General features: G+C 46.1%; 2 protein-coding genes and 1 long non-coding RNA gene across 3 annotated transcripts; 2 read left to right on the forward strand and 1 right to left on the reverse strand.

Annotated features, from left to right (window-relative positions):
• The first annotated feature begins 214 nt into the window (after window positions 1-214).
• LOC142943709 (uncharacterized) lies at window positions 215-2,709 on the forward strand. Its single transcript, XR_012952130.1, has 2 exons — window positions 215-1,569; window positions 1,667-2,709. It is a non-coding gene; the product is annotated as an uncharacterized LOC142943709 (long non-coding RNA).
• A 5,217-nt stretch (window positions 2,710-7,926) lies between these two features.
• Window positions 7,927-13,089, reverse strand: prkn (parkin RBR E3 ubiquitin protein ligase). The gene is made up of 11 exons (XM_076085366.1): window positions 12,945-13,089; window positions 12,084-12,247; window positions 11,691-11,964; window positions 10,697-10,812; window positions 10,107-10,190; window positions 9,873-9,988; window positions 9,495-9,631; window positions 9,341-9,402; window positions 8,992-9,222; window positions 8,724-8,841; window positions 7,927-8,294 (listed from the first exon to the last, which is right to left on the reverse strand). Exons 1-11 carry the CDS (start codon window positions 12,949-12,951, stop codon window positions 8,191-8,193), a joined length of 1,413 nt encoding a protein of 470 aa, XP_075941481.1. The 5' UTR covers window positions 12,952-13,089; the 3' UTR covers window positions 7,927-8,190.
• A 2-nt stretch (window positions 13,090-13,091) lies between these two features.
• On the forward strand, window positions 13,092-15,869 carry LOC142943704 (uncharacterized). The gene is made up of 5 exons (XM_076085367.1): window positions 13,092-13,281; window positions 14,008-14,164; window positions 14,258-14,610; window positions 14,698-14,926; window positions 15,000-15,869. The coding sequence occupies exons 1-5, from the start codon at window positions 13,123-13,125 to the stop codon at window positions 15,119-15,121; spliced, it is 1,020 nt and encodes a 339-aa protein (XP_075941482.1). The 5' UTR covers window positions 13,092-13,122; the 3' UTR covers window positions 15,122-15,869.
• Window positions 15,870-18,003: the final 2,134 nt, after the last annotated feature.

Here is an 18,003-nt window from a genome sequence, read left to right on the forward strand (position 1 = left end):
TCTTGGTTCCTGTCCTGGTTCTGGTTCTTGTTCTGGTCCTGGTCCTGGTCCTGGTCCTGGTTCGTGTGGACTCTGGTAGGGGAAAAGAAAAAATGTTGATTTGAAAAGTTTTCTCTATATAAAGTTAAGTTAGGAGTCTGAACATGAAGAAACTCACCCAGAACCTCCAACTGTCTCCTTGTCTCTCTGCAGGACCACAAACTGATCCAGGGTCTCCTAGAGGACACACACACACACACACACACACAGACACACACACAGACACACACATCCCACACACACACACACACACACACACACACACACACACACATACACAGACACACACACTTTACTTCCTGAACTTTAATCTCAATAATAACATTTGTTCTTCAGACACAAACTTTGATCTGCGCAGTGATGCGGCCCATCTCGCCATGGTAACGGGAGTTTGTCGTGATGTCATCGTTGTGGGCGTCGGCCAGCGGTGCGCAGTGGTTGGAGATGTACTGGTTGTCATAGAAACGGCGGAGGAGGGGCATGGATTCTTCAACCTGCAGGATGACGGCGGCCTGTTGCATCACAGCGTTAGCCTGAGAGTTATCATGTACTCTACACACACACACACACACACACACACACACACAAACACACACAGACCAGGTGAGGACAGACAGGTGAAAACAGACCATCTGAAGACAGACAGGTGATACCACTGACCTCTGGAAGGTGTCAGTGAGCAGGGCTATCAGCAGGTTGACACACAGGATGGAGGACGCAGCCAGAAACGTCCCACAGAGCAGAGGAGCCATGACACCGTCCACCGTTGACATGGCAGCGTACTCGTACTCGTCCACCAGAGTGATGCGGTACAGACTGTACAGCAGGCCGGAGACAGACTGCATGCTGGGAACTGAGGAAGAACCTGGAGAGAGATGATTCGTCCATCAACCAGGAGTTCATTAATCCAGAGAGTCCATTAATCAATGAGTCCATTAATCAAGTACTAACATTAAGGGTGAGGTGTTGGTGGGGACGTGGCTTCCTTGCGGAAGTCACAGGGGTTACGGGCACACAGGGAAGATTCATCTAAAAAGATCTTTGAGTATTCTCTATTTGAGTTTAGATCTGCTATAAAAAACACCCCAACCTTTTAAACTCTAGCCCTATTTGTAGGCCTCTGCTCGAAAATGGCATACCCATACTAAAGAGACCACAATTCTGTAACTACAAGGTCTATTTTAATAATTTTTGATGCTATAATCAGATAACACTTGTGAGATTCTTCAGATGGGTAAATATTGTGTATATGTTGCTGGTTAATATAGTGCATGAAGATATTACACAGCTCAAATTGAAAATATTCAGGTTCGCCTGAAAAAAAAGCTGTCACGGCTCAGCTGTGACCTCAGCTTGTCTCCCCTCTGTTGTCTGTCTGTCTGTGTGTGTGTGTGTGGTTTGAGTGCGGCTGCAATCATCCGGCACCTGGGCTCATCTCCTCACCTGACAACAATTACACCATCATCACCTTCAGCTTAAATACCCCGGCTTCCTGCAGTCTCATCGCCAGATTGTTCCTTCAACTCAGTGGTAGCTACACCTCGGCCTCTTTGAGTTTAAATCTTCTCTTTGGGAAAGTTAGCCTTTTTGATGTTTTTAACTAACTTGTGTTTTCCCTCTGCCTCAGCGAGTCCCGTGCCACTTCGTCGCCCAGACGCCGCCGCACACACCGCCTCGCTGCTCCACCTGCATGCTTCACCTGCATGTTCCACCGGCTCCACAGACAAGCCAAATAAAACCCTTTTTTCACCTACTCTGCTGTCCCGGTGTTTGGGTCCAGGATAAACCGACCATAACAGAACAATCTGGCCACCATGGACCCAGCGGACCCGAACTTCCTCCACCAAGCACTGGCCTCCCAGGGCACCCTGATCGGCCAGCATGAGACAACTCTCCGGGAAGTAAGGGAGACTCTACGAGCCCTTTCCACCAGCGTGTCTCAACTCAGCGGCCACATGGATCGGGTCACGACTCACCTCTCTGCCCCCGGCGTTTCCGCTGCTCCCACGGCAGATCCACCTGTGCCACCCCCAGCCCCCTTGGCTCCCCCCTTTCCAGCTCCGCGTGCCTGTGAGCCGTTCATTCCGACGCCGGAGCGCTACGCCGGAGATCTGGGAGCCTGTGGGCGGTTCCTCCTGCAATGTTCCCTGGTATTCCAGCAGCAGCCAGCCACCTACGCCCCTGATATGTCACGTATTGCCTTTATCACCAGTTTACTTACGGGTAAAGCTGCCCAGTGGGCCACCGCGTTATGGGAGAGGGAGTCCCCAATCTGTAATTTATACACTGTATTTGTAGCAGAAATGAGAGGTTTTTGACCATCCCGTTCAGGGTAGAGCAGCAGCCAGCAGACTCCTCTCCCTTCGTCAGGGCGCCGGAACAGTCGCAGAATATGCGGTGGATTTTAGAATCCTAGCTACAGAGAGTGGGTGGGAGGAGATTTCCTTGCAGTGTTTTTATCTACGGGTTAGCTGAGAATATCAGGGATGAGCTAGCGACGAGAGAGGAGACAGACAGCTTAGACTCCCTAATTTCCCTGTCTATCCGCCAAGATAATAGGTGCCTGTCATTGGCAGCCCACTGCTCCCTATATACAGGGATGGGTCAAATGCAAAGACAAATTTCGTGTATATGTATATGACAATAAAAATGGTTTCTGGTTTTCTTCTACTGTAATAGTGTTATTCATGTTAATATGCTTGTAATAGTGTTATTCATGTTAATATGCTGTAATAGTGTTATTCATGTTAATAGTGTTATTCATGTTAATAGTGTTATTCATGTTAATATGTTAGTAATAGTGTTATTCATGTTAATATGTTAGTAATAGTGTTATTCATGTTAATATGTTAGTAATAGTGTTATTCATGTTAATATGTTAGTAATAGTGTTATTCATGTTAATATGTTAGTAATAGTGTTATTCATGTTAATATGTTAGTAATAGTGTTATTCATAACCCTGTTGTACTAAGATTACAGCGGTGATGTCAGTGGTGATGTCCGTAAATATGTCAGTGGTGATGTCAGTGGTTATATCCATAAATATGTCAGCGGTGATGTCAGCGGTGATGTCAGTAGTACCCAGGTTGGCGGCGAGCTGCAGTGGTGTTCTGTCTTTGTAGTCGGTGGAGCTGATGGAGGCTCCAGTCTGCAGCAGCAGTCTGATGGAACCTACAGCATCGTTCTTGGCAGCGTAGTGAAGAGGAGTCTGCTGGTCCAGGAACGTCCGGCTCTCTGGATCAGCTGAGGACACACACCTATTGATCAGGATCTGACTGTTAGGGTTAGTTAAACCAGATAACCAGTAGAACCGTTAGACTCGCAAAGGTAGCCAACACTGATCATCATCATCTGATCGCCCGCAGGGACCACGTGAGTCGCCCGCAAGGCATGTTCTAAAAATAGCACTAGTCCCCATGGAGCTCCATCAAAAAATGTTAGATGCTGTTCTTTTTTAATCAAAAACGCTTTAATGAGGATTTAAAAATGACAATATGTCTCTTATCATAAGAGAGTTGGGTACCCGGAGGCAGGACGAGGCCGCCGCACCGCACTTGGTTTTCAGGTTCCGAATGGCGGGCGCTTCCCGTTGGCGCTGGATGCGCGCCGCGAGCGCACCCCGTCGTCAGGTCCGTCAGTCCTCAGAACAGGCCGCGGAGCAACAACTCGTGGGAGGCGGGGCAACGCAATCCGACCGAAAAGACCCAGACTAGAGGTTTGAACGCGGGCGCCTGAAGACGCTCGTGCGCCTCGGAGGGTTGGATCCCCCCTCGGCTATAGATGAGACTTTTTACTAGTTTCTTCGTGGAGAAAAAGGTACCATTAGAAAAGCTGGTGTCGGTGACAACAGACGGGGCTCCCGCCATGACACAAATGTGTAACTGGAGTCAAATTCCATGTATGCGCAGTGGCCAATAAATCTGATTCTGATTCTGATTCTGATGACGGGCCGGTATGCAGGCTTCATTGCACAATGTAAAGGTGACCCAGACTTCCCAAAATGTCTACATTACCACTGCATCATTCACCAGCAGGCGCTATGTGCAAAATGAACCGGCTCTGATCATGTGATGATACAAAAATATCAGAGATGTGATACCTCTGACTTTCAAATGTTGAAACAGATTAACAGAAATACATGTTTAAATATCTGTGTTTCCTACCATCACTGTTGTGGAAATCATTGTTAATAATTATTGTCAATTAACATTGACATGTGATCAGACAGTCTCTTCACACATATTATTATTATTATTAAAAGGTGATCTGTGCAACTTTGTTATTCAGGAAGTTTGTATCAAACAAGTAGCCCTTCGTACTACTCAGTAGTTTCAAAAAGGTTGGTGACCCCTGGTTTAGAGGATCTGGTTGTTTGGTTTAGTTAAACCAGATGACCAGTAGGACCCTTTAACCAGAAGATATCCTGGGTATGTTGAACTCTCTTCCTTGTACAGGTACCAGGACTAGTCCACACAGACCTTTTCGGTCCAGCAGGAACTGAACCATGTCCTGGTAGTCCAGCGCCGAGGCCACGTGAAGGGCCGTGACTCCAAACTGATCCGGTCGGAGGAGGTCTGATCCCCAGTCCAGAAAGAACCGCATCACATCTACGCTCCAGGCCCTAGAGATCTAAACACACCAGTGTGAGTGTGTGTGATAGTGAACATATGAACCACATGTCAGTGAGTATGTTGTAGAGATGGTTTTAAAAGCATCACTGTTGTTGTGTGTTAAGATGCATTAAGTGTTTGTTCTGTTGTGTAGCTGCTTCAGAACTACAGACCTCATGCAGGATGGTCTGCCCATATCTGTCTGAGCTGTTTGGATCGGCTCCTTCTGAGATCACTTCATCCAGAAAGTCAAGGTCCACCTGTACACAACACACAAGATGCACACAACACAGACAACACACAAAGACACACAAAGACAAAAGACACAGAGACACAATACTCAAAGACACCACACAAAGACACAATAAAACACACAAAGACACAAAGATGCAGAGACACAAAGAAAAAACACAACAAAGACACAACAATACACACAGACACAAAGGCAAAACACATGATGAATACAGATTTTCCTTCACAAGAGAGTTTTAAACTGACAGATTCAAACTGTGAACTGGGTCGCTGGTACCTAGTCAGTGTTACCTAGTCAATGTTACCTAGTCAGTTTTACCTGGTCAGTGTTACCTGGTCAGTGTTACCTAGTCAGTTTTACCTGGTCAGTGTTACCTAGTCAGTGTTACCTATTCAGTGTTTCATGGTCAGTGTTACCTGGTCAGTTTTACCTGGTCAGTGTTACCTGGTCAGTGTTACCTAGTCAGTTTTACCTGGTCAGTGTTACCTAGTCAGTTCTACCTAGTCAGTTTTACCTGGCCAGTGTTACCTGGTCAGTGTTACCTGGTCAGTGTTACCTAGTCAGTTTACCTGGTCAGTGTTACCTAGTCAGTTGTACCTAGTCAGTGTTACCTAGTCAGTTCTACCTAGTCAGTTTTACCTGGTCAGTGTTACCTGGTCAGTGTTTCATGGTCAGTGTTACCTAGTCAGTTGTACCTAGTCAGTGTTACCTAGTCAGTTTTACCTGGTCAGTGTTACCTGGTCAGTGTTACCTGGTCAGTTGTACCTAGGGTTGTGACGATACCAAAATTATGACTTCGATACGATACTTGCCATAAGTATCATGATACTCGATACTTACGATACGATACCAGAATTCGATACAATACCACAAATACGATACGATACTGGTATATTTATCTATAATAGTAATATATAAAACATCTGTATGGTTCCCGTTACCAGCTTGTTCCTGCCCAGCTATTTGAACACTTAACAAATGGCATTAATATTAATGTTTATTTGAGCCTCTCTCATATTTCCGCTGGCTTTCAAACACAGCCGAAGGGAACTCTGTCTCTGTGTTGCTGCTGACTCTGCTGGCATCTGTCTGACTGTCTGTGGGAGTGGGTGGATAAACAATGCTTCATTTACTTGCATAGTGAGTTTGATATTTTCACTTCATATTTTATCTTAATTCATGGAATAATTATTTTTCCTTAACTAAAAATAAAAAGAATTAGCTCAAGATCCACCCTCAGGCTCCACCAGCATGTAGCCATTTTGCATCAATTGTGTTTCATTTCGTACACTTCTGTGTGCATTGTGACCTCATGATCATATAGGCCTGTCATCAAACTAGGCTAAGGCTACTCGTGTTAGCTGTATATGGGTGAGCTTGGGGGTGTTCATGTTTATAATCACATTTGCTTTGAAAAGTTCGGGGTGTCTGACTGAAAGGTGCTTTGCCATGTTTGACGTGTTGCCTCCCTTGGTCTGTGTGGCTTTGAAACACGTTTAGACGGGTCTCTGTATGTCAGTGGGCTTTCCTTCACTGTCTGCAATGTAGCCATAGTACTTCGGCATATGGTTGGTAGCAGACAGTAGTCTAAAGTGATTCAGTAGTTGTTTATTGAGCTGTTGGCTTTTATTCGTTGTGTCGGTTTCATCTCTCTGCTCTTCATCACCTTCATCATCCTCAGCCAGACCTATGTACTTCATCTCCAGCTGAACACCTGAACATTAATTCTTGATGTTAAAATTTGAATTAATCTACATCTAAAAAAGCACATGGGCTCTGTGTCACCTTTCAGTTTTCTTCTTCCTGCGTTGGCAGGAGTACGACACCCAGCGAGCTGCAGCCTTCACTGCTGCTGACACTGAGGACCTGGACCCCTGAGGACACCCCGAGACCTGAGGACATATAGACACCTGAGGACACCCCGAGACCTGAAGACAAACAGAGACCTGAAGACATATGAAGACCTGAAGACAGACACCTAAAGACAACTGCCAACAAACAGACTTCAACCTGAAGGCACACAGAAACTTGAAGACATACAGAGAACTGAATACAAACAGAGACCCAAAGACACACAGAGATCTGAAGACGAACAGAGATCTGACGACATAAAGAGACCTGAACCTGAAGACAGAAAGAAACCTGAAGACTCACCTGGATTGTGTTGATGCTTTCCGTCATCTCCACCTCCAGTCCAGGATTCAGCAGACCTGTCAGACCTGTCAGACCGGCCTGGGGCCCCCTCTTCATCCTGGTTCTGTTGAGCTTCCGTCCACCAGGTCAGAAATCCAGACTTCCACACTGATGGACCTGCAGGACTTTCTTAAACCTGCCAGAACTGTGAGGACTTGATGGACTTCCTGTACCCAGATAGACTTCCTGAAACCTGCCAGACTGGTCTCGATCCTGGATGAAGAACTAAAATAAGCTAGGAATTGTCTCTGGTCCTGGTCTTCACCGAGTGATCCTGAAGGACTGAGCTGATCTGGATCCGTCTGAATTGTGAGCTTCAGCGACACGAAACAAAACCATAAAGTCAGCTGACGGTGACGTTTATCAGGTTTATGGCTCTTCTTATCAGTGGGTGGAGGATCCAAGTCCAGGTCTCAGGTTGAACAAAACAGAGTTCTTTCATAAAACAGAAAGAAACTGAATGACATCAAACGAAATTATAAACTTTTAAATTTATAAAACCAACCTCCTTTGGAATGACTGAGATGCATCATGACTCACGCTGGTCTAGTTCGGTTTTTGATCCTCCTGAGACCTCCTCAGACCTGATTGGTTTTACCTTGACATTCTTACTTAACCCTAATCTCACTCCTCTAACCTAAACCAACTCAAGTAACCAAGGCCACAAGAACTGGGCAATCAGAGGAAGAGTGGGGCTGTTCTTAGTCCAACAGGAAGTCATCATCACTGGTTCCGCCACAAAGAGCCAATCAGATTCTTCCATTGTATTCTGAATTATTACATAAAATAATCTCTAATATAAGTGGATAAGAAATGATCCCATCATGATGTTTGATTTTTTACATATAAATAGTTTTATTTCATATTTAGATCCAAAACTTTATGCTGTGGCCCCAAAAAACGCTCCGATATGAATATTTGAGTAAATACATATTTTTAATTAAACAGACAGAGAATGTTAAACCTTTATATTTCTGGTATTAACACTGTTCTATAAGACGTTACACAACGAAAAGAAGAGTCGGTTTGATTCCCAGCTGTGTCCTACGTGGTATATATATATACACATATATATATATATGTCCTACGTGGTTTCATCCGAACCAGTGGTTCCCCATACAGTCCAGGTTCCAGGAGACTCCACAGATCCAGCACCACTCGGCTCTGCACAGAGGACATTGCATGTGCATACAGCCGCCTGTAGGGGGCGACAATCAGTGAGAGATGATACTACAGTACAGTACTGAGGGGTACTTCTATACAGTACTGATAGTACTACTATACACTACTTCCATACAGTTGTTAAAGGATGTAACAATACAGTACTTCTATACAGTATTTAAAGGATGAGACAATACTACAATACAGTACTTCTATACAGTACTGATAGTGTGAGACAATACTACAACACAGTACTGATAGTATGAGACAATGCTACAACACAGTACTGATAGTGTGAGACAATACTACAACACAGTACTGATAGTGTGAGACAATACTACAACACAGTACTGATAGTGTGAGACAATACTACAACACAGTACTGACAGTGTGAGACAATACTACAATACAGTACTGATAGTATGAGACAATACTACAACACAGTACTGATAGTATGAGATGTTACCGTCTCTCTCCACAGCAACACGACACTGAGGACAACGTTTAGTCGACTCCTGAAGGAGGAGCAGGGAGGCTTGATCCCACCTCCCTCTGAGAGATGCCTCCTCTTCCACCAGGAAACCCTGAGGAGGAGAGAAGAGGAGAGGCGGGGAAGAGGAAGAGGAGAACTGTCTTTATTGGTTCATGTATTTATAGGTTTGCTTTGAGCGGATGGTTTTTTTCCTTCGTAGATATTGAAAGTATATTTAGTCTCATCTGATTGGTCAGCTCACCTGAGAGGCTTCAGCTGTGGGCGGGGCCTGTTCAGTGAGACACGCCCCCTCATGGAACCCCTCCCTGCAGTCTCTGCAGAAGACGAAGCCACAGCCGAGCTGTCCGTCACAAAGCACCTTCCTGCTGCTGTCAGGTGGGATAAGCCCCGCCCCACAGCCGGGTGACGGACACATCAGTCCTCCAATCATCAGCAGGCACTCCTCCGCCCCGTACTGCTGGTACCGCCCATACTGAGAGACACGGTGACATCATGTGTTTAGACTCAAAGGTAACTAATGATGTCATCATTAAGGGAATAACTCTAATGCTCATGAGGAAGAGAGGAGGAGACGAGCAGCAAACACTCACCTGATCGTCTCCTAGAATCCTGAAGTGATGCAACTCTTTAATGAGAGAGTCGGTGCAGCCGGCTGGACACAAAATATCACTTTATTATTTATTATGGAATCATATTCACACACATTGATTCATTGTATCAATGACACATTAAATGATGTCACACCAGCACACGGCAGCGAGTAGCCAATCACAGGGTGAGAAACAAACTGTCTCTCATTGAGACGAGTCTGACAGTAGACATGGAAACAGTCCAGACAGATCACATGATGCTCTGAACACTGGAAGACCAGGACCACGTCCCTGAGAGACAGACAGGCAGGGAGGCAGAGAGACACAGGGAGAGAGACAGGGTGTGAGAGAGAGAGAGACAGACAGGGAGAGAGACAGGGTGTGAGAGAGAGAGAGAGACAGACAGACAGACAGAGAGAGAGAGAGAGAGAGAGACAGACAGAGAGAGAGACAGACAGGGAGAGAGAAGGTTATTTTCTCTCTTTCACATTATGTGTGTTACGGTGTGTTACGGTGTGTTACGGTGTGTTACGTGATGTCACAGCAGGCGATACAGGGGACGTCTCTTCTGTTGGTCAAAATGAGGTCGAGGGCCACAGAGACTTCGTCCTCTGAGGTTGGATGGGAGGCACACTTCATGTAGAACTCCTACACACACACACACGCACACACACACACACACACACACACACAGACAGACACAGAGTGAAGACACTACATCTCCCAGAATGCTGCTGGATGAAACTGAACTCTGACGGCCCCTTACCGCTTCGTTGCCGTGACAACCGTCTGATTGACACAAGCCATGGACACGACCTTGAAGGAGGACGTCGTCCCAACAGGAGGGACCCTGAGAGAGAGGACACCTTCATCATCATCACCATCATCACCACACATTGACACACCTGTACTCCGGAGTGTGTTTATATAAACAAAAACACATAATACTGTATATGTATTTATTGAATGGAACTTATATATATATATATATATATATATACTAGTGCTGGACAACGATTACAATGTTTAATCACGATTAATCTCATTGTTATGGCAAAGTTCAATAATGAATTCTAAAGTAGTGTATTGCGCACTTTTATTTTAAAGTACTGCTATATGAACAAAAGGTCAATAACATTTGGTTTAAACACTTTAAACACATCAGGTTCTTGTTAGCAGCAGTATTCCCTTTACACAGCAGCAGTTATAACACAGTTATAATGATTCTGATCATAGATATTCAGCCGGTGTTCACAACTTTATCTTCATGTGTGTAAGAGATGCAATTTAAATATACACCTTGAAAACTGCAAATCGTTGCCCAGCACTAATATATTTATATATAAAGTGACTCACCCTGCTGAGTGTCAGTGTTGTTTGTCGACAGCTGCTGCAACAGACTCTCAGCTTTCCTGGTTGGATCGACCTGCAGCTCTTACAGTACACAAAGAAAGTACTGCAGGTACGCACACCTGTACACACAAGTACACACAGTCAGAGTACTACTACTGATTTATAAAGGGACTCGGACAGGAGTACTTACTGGAAAACTGACATACTACTGGAGTACTGACATACTACTGGAGTACTGACACCGCTGGAGTACTAAAATACTACTGGAGTACTGACATACTACTGGAGTACTAAAATACTACTGGAGTACTGACATACTACTGGAGTACTGACATACTACTGGAGTACTGTCATACTACTGGAGTACTGACATACTACTGGAGTACTGACATACTACTGGAGTACTAAACTACTACTGGAGTACTGACATACTACTGGAGTACTGTCATATTACTGGAGTACTGACATACTACTGGAGTACTGACATACTACTGGAGTACTAAACTACTACTGGAGTACTGACATACTACTAGAGTACTAAAATACTACTGGAGTGCTGACATACTACTGGAGTACTAAAATACTACTGGAGTACTGACATACTACTGGAGTACTAAAATACTACTGGAGTACTGTCATACTACTGGAGTACTGACATACTACTGGAGTACTGTCATACTACTGGAGTACTGACATACGAATAGAGTACTGACATAATAATAGAGTAATGTCATACTACTGGAGTACTGACATACTACTGGAGTACTGACATACTGCAGGAGTACTGTCATACTACTGGAGTACTGACATACTGCAGGAGTACTGAAATACTAGAGAATTTACATACTGCAGGACTCCTGAAATACTACTGCAATACTGACATACTGTAGAGGTACTAAAATACTACTGGAGTACTGACATACTGTCGAGGTACTAAAATACTACTGGAGTACTGACATACTGCAGGAGTACAGACACTGTGGCCACCTTAACTGACCTTTCAAACTTGCAGCCTGCACCTCCTCTCTTGCCTCCTCTGCTCTTCCTCCTGCTCCTTCCCCTCCTCCCCCATCACTCCCCTCCAGGATCACCGCCAGCCCGGAGGAGGTGGAAGGGAGGCGTGAGGATATGAGGTCCAGCCTGGCCAGACTCTCTGGCTCGTCCTCCCCTCCTCGAACCAGGCGCTCCTGCAGGAGGAGAAGCTGGGTGGAGGAGGAACCGGATAGAGGGAGGACGACATGGACGGTACTCTGCTCCGGGACGTCACAACCCTGAGAGGAGAAGGAGAGGAGGAGAGGAGGAGAGATTGAACAAGATAATATGACAATGTAACAAAGAGGAGGTGAGGACTCCTCTTCCTTTGTCTCCTCTCTCAGTGGCTCCTCCTCACCTGTAGTGTGAAGCTGCTCCTCAGCTCCCTCCCAGCAAACAGCACCCTGAGGAGCTCCGGACGGACTCCCTGCTGAGTCCCCACGAGCTCCTTCAGCTCGGCCACACTCGCCTCCTCCTGGAGCTCCACGGGCACACCGGGGCCCAGGTTATACCGGATATACACTGGAGACATAACAGTGGTACTTTTACTGCACTGGAGACATAACAGTGGTACTTTTACTGCACTGGAGACATAACAGTGGTACCTTTACTACACTGGAGACATAACAGTGGTACTTTTACTGCACTGGAGACATAACAGTGGTACTTTTATTACACTGGAGACATACAGGTAATATTACTACAACAGTAGAACTTAGTAGAACTCACTAGACTACAGTATACCTCAGTAGACCTCAGTACATTACATTACAGTCATTCAGCAGACGCTTTTATCCAAAGCGACTTACAATTCAGATTCTATCACATTTCTACACCGTAGGCACAACTACGGGAGCAATTTTTGGGTTAAGTGTCTTGCTCAAGGACACATCGACATGCGACTAGCAGAGCCGGAGCCAGGGATTGAACCACCGACCCTCTGATAGAAAGACGGCCCTGCTATCCACTTAGCCGCAGTCGCCCCACAGTAGAACTCACTAGAATTCAGTAGACCACACTAGACCTCAGTAGACCACACTAGAATTCAGTCGACCACACTAGACCTCAGTAGAACTCACTAGACCACAGTAGAAGTCAGTGGACCTCAGTAGAACTCACTAGATCACACTAGACCTCAGTAGAACTCACTAGACCTCACTAGAACTCAGTAGACCACACTAGACCACAGTAGAACTCAGTAGAACCGAACAGAGCTCACCTATCATCAGTCACTTCGTCCTTCAGTCGCCATTGGTGTTGTGATTCTGCGAGCCACGGTACACTCTGGGTATTGTAGTCCTACTGCGTGCACATTAACGTTACAAACCAGTAAATAAACTACAGCGCGGTTGCGCGGAAATGACGTCAGAGATCGACATCGGAAGTGGATTATATTTATGAATTTTAATAAACTTGTTTTTCGTTTTTCTTTGCGTTTCTCTCTGCGGCGGCTGGAGCCACAAACATCGGAACATTGTGCCCCGGATCGAAGGACCCGGATAGAGCGTAGTCCGGACAGCAGCGTCCCGCAGCGGACTCACGGTACAGGTCCGACGGTGAGACTCAGCACGGTCAGAGAACCGGGGATAGCACCGGAGACATGACGGACACGTTGCACACTCACACACATCACACACTCACACGCATCACACTCACACATATATGTGTATATATCTATATAAACATCGAACAAAAAGTTCGGAAATTAGTGTTTGGTAGATTATTTCTCTGTTGTAACGATGCTTCTTGGCAATAAATGTTATACCGTTGGAAAGCCTGTTTATTTACCTTTCAAACGGTGCCCCATTTGTAAGGAACATGCATTGGATGAGTATGTGGGTTGCGCCCATGAAAAATTTGCCAAATCTTCTCTGCCAATGCCAAACAGCTTATTATATATATATATATATATATATATATATATATATATATATATATATATACACACACCTATATACACACACTATATATATATATATATATATATATATATATATATATATAGGTGTGTGTGTGTGTATAAACATATATGTATATATGTATATATGTGTATATAGCAGAAGGGTCTTCTCTTCCCCACCTCTGAGGGGATAAGACCCCTAAGGGTCTACTACTGGGGAATCGCCTTTTCTTTCTTGTTAAATGAGTATGATCCAGTCTCTAACCTGGAGAATCCCACTCTTTACTGGGAATCTCTCCTGCTCTGCTCTTTTTATCCTGATCTAAGGCTGGTACCTCATTACCGAACACCAACCTGAGACCCCTCCCCCTTCCTCCTGCAGGTGGTGAAGGTGGAGACAGGTGAGACAGGTGAGTCGGTCCTGACGCTGTCTCAGATCGCTGAGCTTTACTTCCTGCGTTCCCGGGTTGGAGAGTTGGAGAGAGAAAAGGCGGAGCTTACGGCTGAGAACCAGAGACTGAAGAACACACTGGTCAACGGTGAGTCTGGTCCACCTGTTTACTGGGGACCAATCAGAGCCCACTCAGGTTCAGACTGAGTTACTGAACATCTGGTTTGATGATATTTGATAGAAATCCCTGGACTCCTGTCCACCATGTGGCAGACGTTGGGCCAGGTCAACGGTCATCACTCCATCTCCACGGCAACAGGCAGGAGTGAGAGTTACACCGGATACTCCCATCAGCACCACATGGCGACCAATCAGGACGGAGACTTCAGCCCCCGGGTCTCCGTCCAGCAGCTCCAGGAGGAGCTAAGTGGGGACATGTCGGAGTCCTGGGGCCCGCTGGGCTCGGAGGACGAGGAGGTGCCGGACCTGGTCCTGGGAACCCGCATGGGAGAGGAGGCGCCGCTCTGCAGCCAGACCGACATGGAGGAGCTGAGGAGGAGCTGCTCTGAGAGCCAGTGTACCGCTAACGTGCAGGTGAGACCACCTTGAACTGACCTGGTTTTACATTTGTCTGCTAACGCCTCATTAACCACTCGTGGTTGCCTCATCGACCTGTTCCAGGTGAGCCAGGTGGAGGTGTATCCGGGCTCCGGTGTTCTCTGTGACATTCGCTCTTGGCAAGCAGCCAATCAGGCGCATTCTCCGACGGCGATGGCGCGGACGTTGCTGCTGGGTGTGTTTGATATGAACACCCTGATGAACAGTAACCTGCGAGGGGGGCGGAGCTGCCGGCCGGCCTCCCACTCACAGCGCAGCGCTCTGGACCCACACAAGATCAACGCCATCTTCAGTAGGTCCTCAATGTGGCCCACAATGTTTGAGTCTGTCCTCCCTCTCTCACCATCTTCCTCTCTGTTTCTCAGACGCCATCTTGGCTCGGTTTCCTCTCGCCAAGAGAGGAGTCATCGGCTCCGGCATCAACTCCAAACTGTCTGAGATTCGATTCCGCTCCCGGAGAGCCAATCGAGATCTGCGGTTCCTCTGACGGATAGCTAGACGGCTCCGCCTACCTCACCCAAAAATGTACAGTTACAACACAGCAGTCCGAAGCTGCTGGACCAATGAGCGTCTGTGACTGACTGATGGTTTAGTTTCACTGAGTCAGCGGCTCTCTCGCCACAGTGACCTTTTTGAGAGCTGTGTTGCCATGACAACCTGGTAACTTACTATACCATGACCACAAAGAGACTAAAAACGACCTCAAAGAGACTCTAAACAACCACAAAGAGACTCTAAACAATCTCAAAGAGACTCTACACAACCACAAAGAGACTAAAAACGACCTCAAAGAGACTCTAAACAACCACAAAGAGACTAAAAACAACCACAAAGAGACTCTAAACAACCACAAAGAGACTAAAAACAACCACAAAGAGACTCTAAACAACCTCAAAGAGACTCTAAACAACCACAAAGAGACTAAAAACGACCTCAAAGAGACTCTAAACAACCACAAAGAGATACAAATCAGCCACAGAAACTTAAAATGACCACAAAGACTCTAAATGACCTAAAAGAGACGCTTCATGTTTTGTGTCTCATACCTATGTCATATATGTCATATATATGAGACATATATTGTGTCTCATGTCGGACCACATGGAGTTCTTTTACTGGTCTGTTTTCTCATACCTCATCCGTGACTCTACAGAGTTTTACTAAGTTTATCACCTGGTTTGAGTTTTCATGTTGATTCTGTAAATATCAGTCAGCTAATAAAGTTTGGATGTGAATCCTCTTTGTTTGCTCCTTCTCACAGCTTCACACCTCCTCCAGAAATGGCATCACTCTATCAGCTTCTTCCTCTTTGTAAACAAGGTGTGTGCGTGTGTGTGAATGTTGTGCGTAATGTATCAGTAGTAAAAGTACACAAGTAATATAAGCTTCATGTAGTTAAAGTATCAGTAGTAGTTTCCCGTCCTTGGCGGAGGCTTTCTGGATGAACGTTATCGTTCCTTCTTATCTCAAGGACCTCTTGGCCCCACTGGAGCTTCCCTCGGACCTCTGTACTATTTCCTCAGATTACTCCTCTCGCTCTCACTCCCGTCCAACTCATTAATCCTTCAGGACTCTCTCTCATCCAGCTCTGGACTCCGGGGCAGATGAGAGCTTCATGGATTATTGGGGCATTTAGCCAAGAGACTCCGTCTGGACGCAGGAGGCCAACTCACTGGACGGACTGCTGCTGATATGTAAGGCCACACATTCAGCTCATCAGTGGTGGAACCCACAGGGAGAACCTGATGTTCCACCACACCCCCCCATGACCATAGACCTTCTCCCTGGAAAGGCTCCAGAGTTCGTCTTCAAGATAAGATAATCCTTTATTAGTCCCGCAGTGGGGACATTTCAGGGTTACAGCAGCAAAGTGGACAGTGCACACAAGGTACATAGTAAAAAACAATGTATCAAAACAAGTATTATAAATAAGTAGTAAACAGTAAAGAATATTAACTAAGTAAAAATCCACAATATTATATATATAAAAATATTATATATACAGACAGAATAATCGTATTGTATGGTGTATTTATATTGCACAGATGTTTAGTGCTAGTGTTGTGTGGTCTACTGGGAGCACAGCTGGTTGTGCAGCCTGACAGCAGTGGGAAGGAAGGACCTGCAGTACCTCTCCTTCACACACCACATATATACATATATATACACATATATATATATATATACATATACACATACATACACATATATACTGTATATATATATATATATATGTATATGAAGGAAGGACCTGCGGTACCTCTCCTTCACACACCGGGGGTGAATCAGCCGGTGGCTGAAGGAGCTGCACAGAACTGCCAGGGTGTCCTGCATGGGGTTGGAGGTGTTGTTCATCAGGGATGATAGCTTAGCCATCATCCTCCTGTCTCCCACCACCTCCACCATATCCAGTGGACACCCAGCACACTGCTGGCCTTCTTGATGAGTTTGTTTAGTCTCTTTCTTATCGGCTGTCGAGATGCTGCTGCCCCAGCAGACCACTCTACAAAAGATGGCTGATGCCACCACAGAGTTGAAGAAGTCCTCAGGAGTGCTCCCTGCACTCCAAAAGACTGGATCTGACCAGCCACGGGGCCGCAGAAGGCTCCGGACACAGGTGCTCTGGAGGACGGGCAGAAGGGCTCCGGATACAGGTGCTCAGGTGGACGGCCGGACTTGCTCCTGACACAGGTGCTCAGGCGGACCGGACTCGGGGCTCCGGGGAACAGGATGCTGGCCCATAAAACACATAAAACACGGTATTAGGCAGATCAATACTCAATGTACTCGTGACGACCATGTAGGAAACGTTGGACCTGTCCGAGGCAAAAGTCTGAGGCTGGGGTCAAATATCTGTCGGCATAGAAACAGAAAGTCCCGGCACTTCCCCAGCGTTCCGTCATAGGGATCCGTAGACGGCACGGGGGATTCCCGGACCGGCGGGATGAGGACTGGAGAGGATAGTGCAGGTGCTGGAACCGGTGGAGACTTGACTGTCCGAGCTAGTTCCTGCACAATGCAGCTAATCTGGGAAAACTTTTGGGGCGACCGTGGCTCACTGGGTTAAGAGGGTTGTCTGGTAACCGCAAGGTCAACGGTTCGATCCTCGACTGAGCAATACACTGAACCCCAGTTTTTAGGCTACTCACATAAGCATAAAAAATCGTGGCATAAAAGCACCAAATCCTGGCCAGAAATCGGCGTTATGAGTACCGCAAATCAATGTTTGTACCCTCATGCTAGCGGCTACCAAGTCATGCAATGCATTTATTAGCATTAGCACACGTGGCCAAACACGTAACTAACTTCTGTTTTCCGATCCGTGTGAACACTGGACAGTTGTGAGTGGTCAAACGTACCTTCGTGCTG

The sequence above is a fragment of the Anarhichas minor genome, unplaced genomic scaffold, assembly GCF_050575085.1.
Source record: "Anarhichas minor isolate MPS153535 unplaced genomic scaffold, ASM5057508v1 ptg000154l, whole genome shotgun sequence".
Taxonomy (NCBI): domain Eukaryota; kingdom Metazoa; phylum Chordata; class Actinopteri; order Perciformes; family Anarhichadidae; genus Anarhichas; species Anarhichas minor.

What these genes read in the sequence shown, in the direction of transcription:
- prkn (XM_076085366.1), bottom strand. An exon ending in GGAGCAGCTTCACACTACAG is followed by an intron (nt 11,965 to 12,083) that starts GTGAGGAGGAGC and finishes TTCTCCTCTCAG; the next exon opens with GGTTGTGACGTCCCGGAGCA. An exon ending in ATCGCCTGCTGTGACATCAC is followed by an intron (nt 9,632 to 9,872) that starts GTAACACACCGT and finishes TCTGTCTCTCAG; the next exon opens with GGACGTGGTCCTGGTCTTCC.
- LOC142943704 (XM_076085367.1), top strand. Translation starts at nt 13,123, where the DNA reads ATGAATTTTAATAAACTTGTTTTTCGTTTTTCTTTGCGTTTCTCTCTG. An exon ending in AGTGTACCGCTAACGTGCAG is followed by an intron (nt 14,611 to 14,697) that starts GTGAGACCACCT and finishes GACCTGTTCCAG; the next exon opens with GTGAGCCAGGTGGAGGTGTA. An exon ending in CAAGATCAACGCCATCTTCA is followed by an intron (nt 14,927 to 14,999) that starts GTAGGTCCTCAA and finishes TCTGTTTCTCAG; the next exon opens with ACGCCATCTTGGCTCGGTTT.